Source organism: Cherax quadricarinatus, chromosome 21, assembly GCF_038502225.1.
Source record: "Cherax quadricarinatus isolate ZL_2023a chromosome 21, ASM3850222v1, whole genome shotgun sequence".
Lineage (NCBI taxonomy): Eukaryota > Metazoa > Arthropoda > Malacostraca > Decapoda > Parastacidae > Cherax > Cherax quadricarinatus.
Genome location: NC_091312.1, coordinates 35,399,354 through 35,414,435, shown reverse-complemented (window position 1 = coordinate 35,414,435; position 15,082 = coordinate 35,399,354). Strand labels below are relative to the sequence as shown.

The following is a 15,082-nucleotide window of genomic DNA, read 5'->3' as shown; positions in this document are numbered from 1 at the left end:
AATGGAGCGAAACAGAATGACTTCAAGAGTGTATCAGTCTGTAGTGGAAGGAAGGCGGGGTAGGGGTCGGCCTAGGAAAGGTTGGAGGGAGGGGATAAAGGAGGTTTTGTGTGCGAGGGGCTTGGACTTCCAGCGGGCATGCGTGAGCGTGTTTGATAGGAGTGAATGGAGACAAATGGTTTTTAATACTTGACGTGCTGTTGGAGTGTGAGCAAAGTAACATTTATGAAGGGATTCAGGGAAACCGGCAGGCCGGACTTGAGTCCTGGAGATGGGAAGTACAGTGCTTGCACTCTGAAGGAGGGGTGTTAATGTTGCAGTTTAAAAACTATAGTGTAAAGCACCCTTCTGGCAAGACAGTGATGGAGTGAATGATGGTGAAAGTTTTTCTTTTTCAGGCCACCCTGCCTTGGTGGGAATCGGCCACTGTGTTGATAAAATAAAATAATAATATGGATTTGGAAATAGGCATATGACAGCGTGGATAGGGGGGCAGTGTGGCAGATGTTGCAGGTGTATGGTATAGGAAGTAGGTTACTGAAAGCAGTGAACAGTTTTTATGAGGATAGTGAGGCTCAGGTTAGAGCGTGTAGGAGAGAGGAAGATTATTTCCCAGTAAAAGCAGGACTTAGACAAGGATGTGTGATGTCACTGTGGTTGTTCAATATATTTATAGATGGGGTTGTAAGAGAAGTGAATGCTAGGGTCTTGGCAAGAGGTGTGGAATTAAAAGATAAAGAATCAAACACAAAGTGGGAGTTGTCACAGTTGCTCTTTGCTGATGACACTGTGCTTTTGGAAGATTTTGAAGAGAAGTTGCAGAGGTTGGTGGATGAATTTGGTAGGCTATGTAAAAGAAGAAAATTAAAAGTGAATATAGGAAAGAGTAAGGTTATGAGGATAACAAAAAGATTAAGTGATGAAAGATTGGATATCAGATTGGAGGGAGAGAGTATGGCGGAGGTGAACATATTCAGATATTTGGGATTGGACGTGTCAGCAGATGAGTCTATGAAGGATGAGGTGAATCTTAGTATTGATGAAGGGAAAAGGGTGAGGAGTCTGTAGAGACAAAGAACTTTGTCCTTGGAAGCAAAGAGGGGAATGTATGAGAGTATAGTTGTACCAACACTCTTGTATGAGTGTGAAGTGTGGGTGATGAATGTTGCAATGAGGAGAAGGTTGGAGGCAGTGTAGATGTCATGTCTCAGGGCAATGTGTGGTGTGAATATAATGCAGAGAATTCGTAGTTTGGAAATTAGGAGAAGGTGTGGGATTACCAAAACTATTATCCAGAGGGCTGAGGAGGGGTTGTTGAGGTGGTTCGGACATATAGAGAGAATGGAACAAAACAGAATGACTTCGAGAGTATATAAATCTGTAGTGGAGGAAAGACAGGGTAGAGGTCGGCCAAGGAGGGGTTGGAGGGAGGGGGTAAAGGAGTTTTTGTGTGCGAGGGGCTTGGACTTCCAGCAAGCCTGCATGAGCGTATTTGATAGTGAATGGAGACAAGTGGTTTTTAATACTTGACATGCTGTTGGAGTGTGAGCAAAGTAACATTTATGAAGGGATTCAGGGAAACCAGCAGGCTGGACTTGAGTCCTGGAGATGGGAAGTACAGTGTCTACACTCTGAAGGAGGGGTGTTAATGTTGCAGTTTTATAGTGTAAAGCCACCCCTCTGGCAAGACAGTGATGGAGTGAATGATGGTGAAAGTTTTTCTTTTTCGGACCACCCTGCCTTGGTGGGAATCGGCTGATGTGTTAATTAAAAAAAAATAGTAGATAACCTAGGTTGTGCCTTAATCATTTAAAGAGGTTGCCCTTTAGAATGTACATTAGCAAGCAAAAGAAAATTGTATCTGGATGTAAGGCAGCTAAGGATTTTCTTAGCAAGTTTCTGTGTATTAATGCATCGAGTGATTTTAAGTTAACCCTTAAATTGTCCAAATGTAGATCTACGTTGTTACTGCTAGCTCTCCAAACGTAGATCAACATTTTATTTTTCCTGCCTCCAAATTTGGCACTGTTGGCCTGGGATGCCTGGTCATTATAGAATGGGTCTTAACACTGTGTGTGCAGTATTAAAATCTGGGACCACTTAGTACCTTGTGGGAGCACCAGTTCAATTGAGGGCCAGCTAGAGCAAACAGCATGGCAAACACCAGGGATTCACTGATGCTGTGTTGTATTAACACTTCCCTTTTAAGAGGAAAGTGATGTTGACCCAGAGTTTAGTGGCTTTGAGATGGATGTGGCCACAAGTGATTGAGAAAATATCAAAAACCTTGATAATAACCATGTGTAACATTTGTGTCACATCCTTTCAATTTTGATACCACTGGTAGTGTCATCCTGCCAGAATGTCCTATAACCTATGCCCTAAGTAAAGAGAAACAATTCTGGAACATGTGTAATACTTGTTTGGCAGGCTGACTGGCTGGATGGCTGACTGGCTGGCTGACTGGCCAACTGGCTGGTTGGGTGGGTGGCTGAGTAGGTGGGTGGCTGGGTGGGCTTGGCTGGCTGGTTGGGCAGGTGGCTGGGTGGGTTTGGCTGGCTGGTTGGGTGAGTGTCTGGCTGGCTGGCTGATTGACTTTGGCTGTCTCTCTGTCTGTCTCTGTCTCTGTCTCTATCTCATAGGTACACATAAATACAATTATACATATTGTAAATTACCTAGGATAACTCAAAAAATGCAGACAAAGTACTGTACTGAGCTTGTAGATATAAGGCATAATAAGCATGACTGGCAAGTAATACGCATTTTCACTTGTTCAGGAATCAGATGTGACGACTCTACATTTTGTGTAATACCTGTTGGTTTGTGAGTGGCTCTCTGAGACAGAGACAAGCAGAGAGAGAGAGAGAGAGGAAGACAAACACACACAGGCAGACAGAAAGACAAATAAGCAGACAGAGCTAGACAGACAGATACAGACAGACAGATAGATACACACAGACAGACATGTTTATGTGTAACAGTGAAAACAAATAGAACCATGGTTCCTTGGAGCAGTGCTTGATCATCAATTGTCACTTCACTGCTGCACTGTCAGCAGTGGAGTGACACTCGTATTACACTGTGCTTCAAGGAGTTTCATATATACTCCAGCATGTCTAAAACATTGCTGGGACCTGTAAATACTTTGTATATAGTATGTGACCAAAACTGGTGAAAATGTTCACCTGTCATTGTGTTTGTGACTATTACAGTACTATTTCAGTACTTAATATTAGTGTCAGAACAAAGATTGGCTATGAAATCACAAAAATTACTGTAAATTGTAATTATCAGAACATAAAAATTACATAATTAAAATAAATATGAGAAAAAAAGGTATATTGGCAACACTTCTGCAAGCAGCAAGACTCCATGTTGCTGTCAGGTGAGCATCCAGCGCCAACTTTGGGGCCTTATATCTCAGCAAGTACTGCCCCTAAATTTTTTTTGTTTTATTACACACAGAAAATTGCCCTCTTTAATTAAAAATAAAATACCAGAATATTTGGAGTGATGGTAGTGAAAACGTAGATCTACGTTTGGACAGTTTGGACAGGGTGAAAGCTGATGCTTTTTATTTTATCATTTTGAGATCCAGACATCTCTACATATATTTTAGTGTTACTTGAAAGTAGAACTGAAATTCTTTTATGGATTTGACTTTAGGAGTATGAGAACAAGGCAAATATCATTGTAGCTGGTTGTATGTGTGGAAAATTGTTTTTACTTATGAGCACCATAACTTAATATTATTAACATATTTTAGAATAAGGTTTTCATATAAGGAAATCCTTTGTAATGCTTTGTTAATAAAGTGTTCTTGTAGTCTGCATTATACATACTTTTTAAATATGATAATCTAACAATTTATTGTATAATTACAGGAAAAGAATGATAAAGCAAATGGTGCAGTTCACAAAACTGATGACCTAGCTGATGATCCAGAAATTGTTGAAGTAAAGTGCAATGAAGATAAGTGCGAACCTTCAAAAGGAAAAGTCCACCCAAAACTTCCAATTTCCAGTACCAGATCAGAAATACGTAAAATTATCCGAAACACTTCACAGTCAACTTTATCTGATTTTTTTGAACAGGAAAAGAAAAATAATAAAAGTGAAAATATAAATACTGATAAGACTAACTGTGTAAAAGAAAATAAATCTAATTCTTTACAAGAAAATGATGATAAAACAGAAGACATTGTAGAGGAAAACAGTGAAACAAGTATAGCAGCACTGGAGAGAGTAAGTATTTTATATGCTAATTTTTTGTTGGAATGTTGTCACATGAAGATAAGATTTGTTCAGTTTTTCACACCAGAGGGTTAGTCACCAGGATAACCCAAGAAAGTCATTACATCATGAGGGACTGCCTTGTCTCATTTCCATTGGGGTCCTTCAGTTTTGTCCTTCAGGATGTGACACATCAGTCAGCTAACACCCTGGTACCAACTTACTGCTAAATGAACAGGGACAACAGGTACAGTAGGGCCCTGCTTTACAGCATTTCGCTAATATGGACATTTCAAATTATGAACAAAACTCGCTATACAGCTCCCCGCACCTGACTCTCTAATACGGTCATTGTGCACCACAAAGTTTGTTTATATGCTCTGTGAGCACGTCTTTCCATTATGTCTGGAAACTTTCCAAAGTTTCAAGTATTTTAAAGCTATTGCATATTTTATATGCACTCTGATAATTATACTTATGTGTACCTGTACTTAAATAAACTTACACAACGTGCTGACATGCAGGTACACATTAAAATCACTAAGGGTGTCCCTCTAGTCTTGATGCCATATTAATAATAATACAGTGGAACCTCTACTTGTGAGTTTAACCCTTTGACTGTTTCCGACGTATAAATACGTCTTACAAGCCAATGTTTCTGACGTATTTATACGCATAAATTCTAGCAGCTTCAAATCAAGCAGGAGAAAGCTGCTAGGCCCACATGTGAGAGAATGGGTCTCCATGGTCAGTGTGCACCATATAAAAAAAATCGGGGAGCCAGTGGTGCATTGTGGGAATGCCATTTCAGTTGTCATTTTTCAGCATGTCTAGTGGTAAGAAATATGTGATTCCCCAGCAAATCTGGGACTCTTCTCTTCCCAAGTGATGCTCTAACACAGATGGAAGTGTCAGTGAAGATCAATTTCATGATTTGGAGGAGTTTGAGACCAAAAGCAATGGAGGAGGAGGAGGGGGAGGAGGGGAGGAAGAGGAGGAGGAGGAGGAGGAGGAGGGAAGGAAGAGGAGGAGGAGGAGGAGGAGAAGAGGAGGAGGAGGAGGAAGAAGAAGATGTAATAATATTGTTCCCTTGAAGCAAGAAAAAAAAAAGTCCACCCCATGACAGTGACAAGATAAGGGGAGATAACATCTGATAAGAGCTGACTTTGATGAGCGTAAAGGAGGGTAATATTACATGACCATCGCCTCCCTTTGTTTTTGCTGGTACACAAACATTTCTGTCTGTCTATTTGTCTGTCTGTCAAGCTCCCTGTCTGTCCATCTAGCTCTCTGTCTCAGAGAGAGCCACAAGACTGTGTCATCACGTTTACTCACATCTTCAAGCAGAGTATAGCACTTTGTCTGGATTTCTTGGGTTATCCTAGGTAATTTACACTATGTATACTTGTATTTATGTGTACCTGTGAGACAGAGATAGGCAGACAGAAAGAGAGACAGATTGAAAGATATAGAATGAGGGAGAAAGATAATTAGATACAATGGAGGAGGGGAAGCAGCATCCGACCCCATTGTTTTGACAGGGGTAGGGGTAGTGACTAATGAGATAATATGTCACTTTGACAGCTGCCGACTTCTGACTCAAAACAATTATAAGCCACACACTCGCACACAAGGAGGAGGAGGAGAAGGAGGAGAAGGAGGAGGAGAAGGAGGAGAAGGAAGAGAAGGAGGAGAAGGAGGAGGAGGAGGAGAAGGAGGAGAAGGAGGAGAAGGAGGAGGAGAAGAAGAAGAAGGAGGAGAAGGAGGAGAAGAAGGAGAAGGAGGAGAAGAAGGAGGAGAAGAAGGAGGAGAAGAAGGAGGAGAAGGAGGAGGAGAAGAAGGAGGAGAAGGAGGAGGAGAAGGAGGAGGAGAAGGAGGAGGAGAAGAAGGAGAAGAAGAAGAAGAAGAAGGAGAAGAAGAAGAAGAAGAAGGAGAAGAAGAAGAAGGAGAAGAAGAAGAAGGAGAAGAAGAAGAAGGAGAAGAAGAAGAAGGAGAAGGAGAAGAAGGAGAAGAAGGAGAAGAAGGAGAAGAAGGAGAAGAAGGAGAAGAAGGAGAAGAAGGAGAAGAAGGAGAAGAAGGAGAAGAAGGAGAAGAAGAAGGAGAAGAAGAAGGAGAAGAAGGAGAAGAAGGAGAAGAAGGAGAAGAAGGAGAAGAAGGAGAAGAAGAAGGAGAAGGAGAAGAAGAAGGAGAAGAAGAAGGAGAAGAAGAAGGAGAAGAAGAAGGAGAAGAAGAAGGAGAAGAAGAAGGAGAAGAAGAAGGAGAAGAAGAAGGAGAAGAAGAAGGAGAAGAAGAAGGAGAAGAAGAAGGAGAAGAAGAAGGAGAAGAAGAAGGAGAAGAAGAAGAAGAAGAAGAAGAAGAAGAAGAAGAAGAAGAATTGTTTGTTTGTTTGTTTGTTTGTTTGTGTAAACAAGTTTTGTAAACAATATATTGATAATTATGTTTGTGTGCTTATTGTGTTGTATACAACGAGTGTATATATATATACATTGCACCTTACTTTGGTCTCATAGGCCACATAAGTTATGTGAAAAAATAAAATAGTGAAAAAAACAACAAACCTTCAAATACAAGTAAACTAAAGTTTACCGGGTGAGCGGCAGTCGCCGCTGTTGCCATACGCGGCTCATTTTCTGCAAACTTCACGGCTCTATATCTCGGTAAGTACCAATGGCAAAAATTTTTTTTTTGGACTAAAACACTCAGAAAAATAATCTTAACATTTTCATAAGAAAAAATAATTTTTTTTTTTTTTGAATATTTGGCGACATAGAATGACAGTTTCAGAGAGGGGCCTGAAACAGTCAAAGGGTTAATGAGTTCCGTGACCATGCTCGCAATTGGATTTGCTAGTTTGCAGAGTCAATTTTCCTCATTTAAATTAAGTGAAATGCAATTAATCTGTTTCTGGCTCTCAGGAGGCTAATAAGATTATTTTATTATTTTTATTAACACATCGGCTGATTCCCACCAAGGCAGGGTGGCCCAAAAAAGAAAAACTTTCATCACCATTCACTCCACCACTGTCTTACCAGAGGGGTGCTTTACACTACAGTTATAAAACTGCAACATTAACACCCCTCCTTCAGAGTGCAGACACTGTACTTCCCATCTCCAGGAATCAAGTCCGGCCTGCCGTTTCATTGATTCCCTTCATAAATGTTACTTTGCTCACACTCCGACAGCACGTCAAGTATTAAAAACCGTTTGTCTCCATTCACTCCTATCAAATATGCTCACACATGCTTGCTGGAAGTCCAAGCCCCTCACACACAAAACCTCCTTTACCCCCTCCCTCCAACCCTTCCTTGGCTGACCCCTACCCTGCCTTTCCTCTACTACAGATTTATACACTCTCAAAGTCATTCTGTTTTGGTCCATTCTCTCTACATGTCTGAACCACCTCAACAACCCTTCCTCAGCCCTCTGGATACTAGTTTTGGTAATCCCACACCACCTAATTTCCAGACTATGAATTTTCTGCATTATATTCACACCACACATTGCCCTCAGACAAGACATCTCCACTGCCTCCAGCCTCCTCCTTATTGCAACATTCATCACCCATGCTTCACACCCATACAAAAGTGTTGGTACAACTGTACTCTCATAGACTCCTTTCTTTGCTTTCACGGACAAAGTTCTTTGTCTCCACAGACTCTGAAGTGCACCACTCGCCCTTTTCCCCTCATCAGTTCTATGACTCACCTTATCCTTCATAGACTCATCTGCTGACACGTTCACTCCTAAATATCTGAATACATTGACTTCCTCCGTACTCTCTCCCTCCAGTCTGATACCCAATCTTTTACCACCTAATCGTTTTGTTTTCCTCATCACCTTACTCTTTCCTTTATTCACTTTTAATTTTCTTTTTTTACATACCCTACCAAATTCATCCTCCAAACTCTGCAACTTCTCTTCAGAATCTCCCAAAAGCACAGTGTCATCAGCAAAGAGGAACTGAGACAACTCCCACTTTGTGTCTGATTCTTTATCTTTTAACTCCACACCTCTTGCCAAGACCCTCGCATTCACTTCTCTTACAACCCCAACTATAAATATATTGAATAACCATGGTGACATGTCACCATGGCTAACAAGATACTTCAATATTTCGCTAATGTCATCTGTACTGCTTTTTTATCTATCACAATTCTTCTAATATAACATAATAAACAATATTAATAATATAGAAACATGATAAATACACTAGAATGAATGAAATATTACGTATGTGAGTAGTGTTAGTGGAGGCGGAGGCACAGCGGCCAATGTTGTTGTTGTTGTGTATAGGGCCACCATGGTGGCCATTGTTCCTCCTGACATACCTTTCCATGCTTTTATTATAACAGAAAATGGAGTGTTTGTAAGGCAAACTCCTTTAGATCACTATGTACATAGTTTCATAAGGAGACAATAGTAATAATAATACGTAAAGAAATTATGTAGTAATACAGCATTTACCTTGGAGATGGAGAAGAGATGCTGGGCACATTGGCATATGCTGTCATTAAATAAGTCCAGTGCACTAGGCATACCTAAGCATACTAGTGGCCTTCTTTGTAATAAGTATTTTATGCACGACCACTTGAAGCTTTCTCTGAGTGATACACTCTTAATCCTATGTCCACTTAATTGCTATACTCTTAATCCTATGTACACTTAATTGCTACAAATTTTATTTAATGATACGTACTTCACTATTCACTGATTTTTGGCTTTTTCTCCACGCTTGTCACACTTTTATCTGCAGAGCATTGCAAGAAAAAACTGTCCAAGGAAGTTTGTTTCTTCCTCCCTTTCAGAATGTTTCGGAAATGACTTATGCAAGCTTCGTTAAGTAGGTCCACTGCACGACCACTTGAAACTTTCTCTGGATGTTTCCTTTCAATAAAGCCTGATAATCCCTCCCAGATCCCCAACATTTCCTTTATCTCACTTGTAGAGATACACTCCTCCATATCTTGCTCCTCCATGGTACGAATGTCCTGCAAAGCCTCCTGATGCTGCTGCTTATGTAGTTCTCCTAACTCCTCCGTCGTCAGCTCCTCGGAGTGCTCCTCAATGAGATCGTTCACATCATCTTCATCCACCTCCATGCCCAAGACCTTTCCAAGGGACACAATCTCCTCCACCACTGGCTCTTCCATGCAGAGGACAAGGTCCTCCTTGTAACACCCTGCCAGGCCATATTTATAATTTTGAGGCATATCACGATGTTATAGTGGTCCTTCCAGAACTCTTGAAGGGTCATGTTTGTGTTCTCTGTCATGTCAAAGCAGGGGCACAACAGGTGCTTGGTGAAGAGCTTCTTAAAATTGGAAATCACGTGCTGGTCCATGGGCTGCAGGATAGGGGTGGTGTTGGGTGGAAGGTAGAGAACCTTTATAAACTTGAACTCTTCGTTTATGTCATCTGTAATGTTTGGTGGGTGAGCAGGTGCATTGTCCAGGATGAGAAGGGCTTGCAGGGATAGGTAATTTTCCTGGAGATACTTCTTAACGGTAGGACCAAAGACCAGGTTTACCCACTTCACAAAGAACTGCCTGGTGACCCATGCCTTTGGGTTTGCCTTTCACATAACGTCCAGTTTTTCTTTTAGAATCTTATGCGACTTAAAGTCTCTGGGGTTTTCCGAATGATATACCAGCAGCGGCTTGATCTTGCAGTCGCCACTCGCATTTGCGCACAGTGCGAGGGTTAACCTGTCCTTTATGGGTTTGTGGCCTGGCATCTTTTTCTCCTCTGCAGTTAGGTTAGTCCTCCTTGGCATCTTCTTCCAGAAGAGCCCTGTCTCGTCACAGTTGAAGACTTGCTTAGGGATGTATTCTTCAGCTGCTATCACTTCTGCGAAAGTTTTGAGAAAATCCTCAGCTGCCTTCACATCAGAGCTCGCTCCCTCACCATGCTTGATGAGAGAGTGAATGCCGATCCTCCTTTTAAACTTTTCGAACCAGCCCTGACTGGCTTTAAATGATGTTTGCGATGCCTTGTCCATTGAATAAAGACAGACACACACAGGCAGACAGAAAGACAGACACACAGGCAGACAGAAAGACATAAGCAGCTAGACAGACAGACAGACATGTTTATGTGTAACAGTGAAACAAATAAACCCAGGGTTCCCTGGAGCAGTGCACAATTGTCAAGTGTCACTCCACAACGGCACTGTCAGCAGTGGAGTGACACTCGTCTTAGACTGTGCTTCAGGGAGTTTCATGTATACTCTGGTGTGTGTAAAACACTGCTGGGACCTATACATACTTTATATATATTTTTAGACAATAGTAAATGACCAAGGCAGGCAAAAATGTACACCTGTTGGTGTGTTTTTGACTATTTGAGTGCTACTTCAGTACCTAATGTTACTGTAAGGATGAAGATTGGCAATGAAATCACAAGAACTACTATAAATTGTAATTATCAGAACATAAAAATTGCATAAATTAAAATAAAAATGAGGAAAAAAGGTATATTGACAACACTTCTGCAAGAAGCAGGACTCCATGTTGCCGTCAGGTGAGCATCCAGTGCCAAATTCGTGGTCTTATATCTCGGTACGTACTGGTCCTAAAACTTTTTTTTTGGTCGTATTTTTTTTGTACTAACGCATTGGCCGTTTCCCACCAAGGCAGGATGGCCTGAAAAAGAAAACTTCCATCATCACTTATTCCATCACTGTCTTGCCAGAGGCGTGCTTACACTACAGTTATAAAACTGCAACATTAACACCCCTCCTTCAGAGTGCTGGCATTGTACTTCCCATCTCCAGGAATCAAGTTCTGCCTGCCGGTTTCCCTGAATCCCTTCATAAATGTTACCTTGCTTACACTCCAACAGCACGTCAAGCCCTAAAGATCGTTTGTCTCCATTTGCTCCTATCTAACACGCTCACGCACTCTTGCTGGAAGTCCAAGCTCCTCGCACACAAAATCTCCTTTACCCCCTCGCTCCAACCTTTCCCAGGCCGACCCCTACCCCGCCTTCCCTCCTCTACAGATTTATACACTCTTGAAGTCATTCTATTTCGTTTCATCCTCTCTACATACCATTAGCACAAGCCCTCAGAATTCTTTGGAGAAAGAGTTTAGATCTAGGTGAAATATCAGAGGCCTTAAAGAGCACAGACATAGCTCCTTTGCCTAAGGGAGGTAGTAGAGCACTAGTTAAAAATTACAGTCCAGTAGCCCTAACTAATCACATCATAAAAATCTTGAAGAGAGTAATGAGATGGCAGATTACAAATTTCATGGACCAGCATAACCTGAACCAGCATGGTTTTAGAGCAGGATGATCATGCCTGTCACAGCTGCTGAACCATTATGACAGAATTATGGAGGCATTAGAAGACGACCAAAATGCAGATGTGATTTACACAGATTTTGCAAAGGTGTTTGACAAATGCGATCATGGAGTGATAGCGCACAAAATGAGGGCCATGGGCATTACGGGGAAGGTAGGCAGATGGATTTTCGGGTTCCTAACACACACAACACAAAATGTAGTAGTGAACAGGGCAATATCCAGCATCAGCGAGGTCAAAAGCTCAGTGCCCCAAGGCACTATCCTGGCACTTCTGATGTTTCTCATCCCCATAGCAGACATAGATAAAAACACCCGGCACACTTTTGTATCATCATTCGCAGATGACACTAAAATAAGCATGAAAGTCACTATGGTAGAGGACACTGAAAAGTACAGGAAGACATAAGCATGGTTTTCCAGTTGGCAGTGGAGAACAACATGACATTCAATGGTGATAAGTTCCAGCTGCTTAGGTATGGAAGGAATGAAGAACTCAAAAGGATCACTATATACATAATCCAAGATGGTCACCAAATATGTAGAATGAAAGGAACGCGTAAAAGACCTGGGAATAATTATGTCACTGACCTTTCTTTTAAAGACCTGGGAGGCATACCATCTTTTAGGAGTAAAGAAGAGCAGGATGTGAGTGTGGGGGAGGTGCGTGAGGCATTACATAGAATGAAAAGGGGTATTAAGTCCAAATAAGATTGTAAAACAACTAACCACTATTCTATGTTTAGTTTTAAGTATAATTACTATGTACTATTCTCTTATCTAGTTTTAATTAGTTACTATGTATTGGGATTAGTTTGCCAGAAATACCTCAGCATGATAGTGGCTATCTTTGTACTTAGCAAATCAAAATTGTAATTACACATTGTAACCTTTACAAAGAAATAAACTTATTATTATTATTATTAAACCAGCTGGAACTGGTGGGATCATGAGAGAAATGTTAAAAGAAGGATGAGATATAGTGTTGGAGTGGTTGGTATCTTTGTTTATTAAATGTATGAAATAGGGAAAGGTACCTAGGAATTGGCAGAGAGCATGTATAATTCCTTTATATAAAGGGAAGGGGGACAAAAGAGATTGTAAAAATTATAGAGGAATAAGTTTACTGAGTATACCAGGAAAAGTGTACGGTAGGGTTATTATTGAAAGAATTAGAGGTAAGACAGAATGTAAGATTGCAGATAAGCAAGGAGGTTTTAGAGTGGGTAGGGGATATGTAGATCAAGTGTTTACATTGAAGCATATATGTGAACAGTATTTAGCTAAAGGTAGGGAAGTTTTCATTACATTTATGGATTTAGAAAAGGCATATGATAGAGTGGATAGGGGAGCAATGTGGCAGATATTGCAAGTACATATATGGAATAGGTGGTAAGTTACTAAATGCTGTAAAGAGTTTTTATGAGGATAGTGAGGCTCAAGTTAGGGTGTGTAGAAGAGGGAGACTACTTCCTGATAAAAGTAGGTCTTAGACAGGGATGTGTAATGTCACGATGGTTGTTTAATATATGTATAGATGGGGTTTTAAAAGAAGTAAATGCTAGGGTGTTCGGGAGAGGGGTGGGATTAAATTATGGGGAATTAAATACAAAATGGGAAGTGACACAGTTACTTTTTGCTGATGATACTGTGCTTATGGGAGATTCTCAAGAAAAGTTGCAAAGGTTAGTGGATGAATTTGGGAGTGTGTGTCAAGGTAGAAAGTTGAAAGTGAACATAGAAAAGAGTAAGGTGATGAAGGTATCAGATGAGGTGAATGTTTTCAGATATTTGGGAGTTGATGTGTCAGCAGATGGATTTATGAAGGATGAGGTTAGCCATAGAATTGACGAAGGGAAAAAAGGCGAGTGGTGCGTTGAGGTATATGTGGAGACAAAAAAACATTATCTATGGAGGCAAAGAAGGGAATGTATGAAAGTATAGTGGTACCAACACTCTTATATGGGTGTGAAGCTTGGGTTGTAAATGCTGCAGCAAGATGGTTGGAGGCGGTGGAGATGTCCTGTATAAGGGCAATGTGTGGTGTAAATATTATGCAGAGAATTTGGAGTGTGGAAATTAGGAAGTGTGGAGTTAATAAAAGTATTAGTCAGTGGGCTGAAGAGGGTTTGTTGAGGTGGTTTGGCCATTTAGAGAGAATGGATCAAAGTAGAATGACATGGAGAGCGTATAAATCTGTAGGAGAAGGAAGGCGGGGTAGGGGTCATCCTTGACAAGGTTGAAGGGAGGGGGTAAAGGAGGTTTTGTGGGCGAGGGGCTTGGACTTCCAACAAGTGTGCGTGAGCGTGTTAGATAGTGAATGGAGATGAATGGTATTTGGGACCTGAAGTGAAGGGATTCAGGAAAACCGGTTGTTTTTATATAGCCGGATTTGAGCACTGGAAATGGGAAGTGCAATGCCTGCACTTTGAAGGAGGGGTTTGGGATATTGGCAGTTTGGAGGGCTATGTTGTGTATCTTTATACGTATATGCTTCTAAACTGTTGTATTCTGGGCACCTCTGCAAAAACAGTGATTATGTATGAGTGAGGTGAAGGTGTTGAATGATGAAAGGATTTTCTTTTTGGGGATTTTCTTTCTTTTTGGGTCACCCTGCCTCAATGGGAGATGGCCAACGTGTTGAGAAAAAAAAAAAAGACAAAGATCACGACAGCCCGGAAGATGACAGGGTGGGTATTGAGAACTTTCAAAACAAGGGAAATAATGCTGATGGTGACACTCTTTAAATTGCTAGTGCTCCCTCATTTAGAATATTGCTCAGTGCTGATGGCCCCATTCAAAACAGGAGAAATATCAGAGCTGGAACAAATGCAGAGACCCATTACGGCTCACATTGAGCCAATAAAACACCTAAATTACTGGGAGCGTCTTCAAGTCTTGAACATGTACTCATTGGAGCGAAGGAGAGAGAGAGACATGATAATATATATATGGAAAGTACTCAAGGGCCTGGTCACAAATCTACACACTGCCATAACAACATACTGGAGTGAGAAATATGGAAGGAAGTGTAAAATAAACCCAATGAGGAGCAGGGGTGTAGTGGGTACAATAAGGGAACACTATATTAGCATCTGGAGTCCCAGACTATTCAACATCTTACCAGGAGATATCAGAAACACGGCGACCCCCTGCCAGTTAAATCAGCACTCCCTGCCGCGTCCACAACTTCGTAAACCACTGTCTGCCTAGCAACTGGGTTAAGCCCTGGTATTATCCCTTCCACTCACGAATCTTCCTCTCACCAGCCTAGTCTTCCACTATCCCCACTTCCCACTCACCCCTCAAGTTTAGAAGCCTTCAAGAGGAAACTGGACAAGTATCTTCACCAGGTGCAAGATCAACCAGGCTGTGATGGATATGTGGGGCAGTGGGCCTCCAGCAGTAACAGCCTGGTTGACCAGGCAAGCACCAAATGATCCTGGCCCATGGCCGGGCTCCGAGAGTAGTCAAACTCTTGAAGCTCTTCAAAGGTATATTAAAGGTATACATGTCCAAACAATCTCAATAACCCCTCCTCAGCC

The 15,082-nt window shown here is 41.4% G+C and overlaps 1 protein-coding gene across 2 annotated transcripts in view; it reads left to right on the top strand.

Annotated features, from left to right (window-relative positions):
- The window catches only part of LOC128689166 (uncharacterized), a 175,548-nt gene that overhangs the window by 84,049 nt on the left and 76,417 nt on the right, over positions 1 to 15,082 (top strand). For both annotated transcript variants that reach the window (XM_070087371.1, XM_070087373.1), the window contains exon 3: positions 3,888 to 4,247. In XM_070087371.1, coding sequence (XP_069943472.1) covers positions 3,888 to 4,247 — 360 coding nt within the window. The remainder of the gene's footprint in view (positions 1 to 3,887; positions 4,248 to 15,082) is intronic.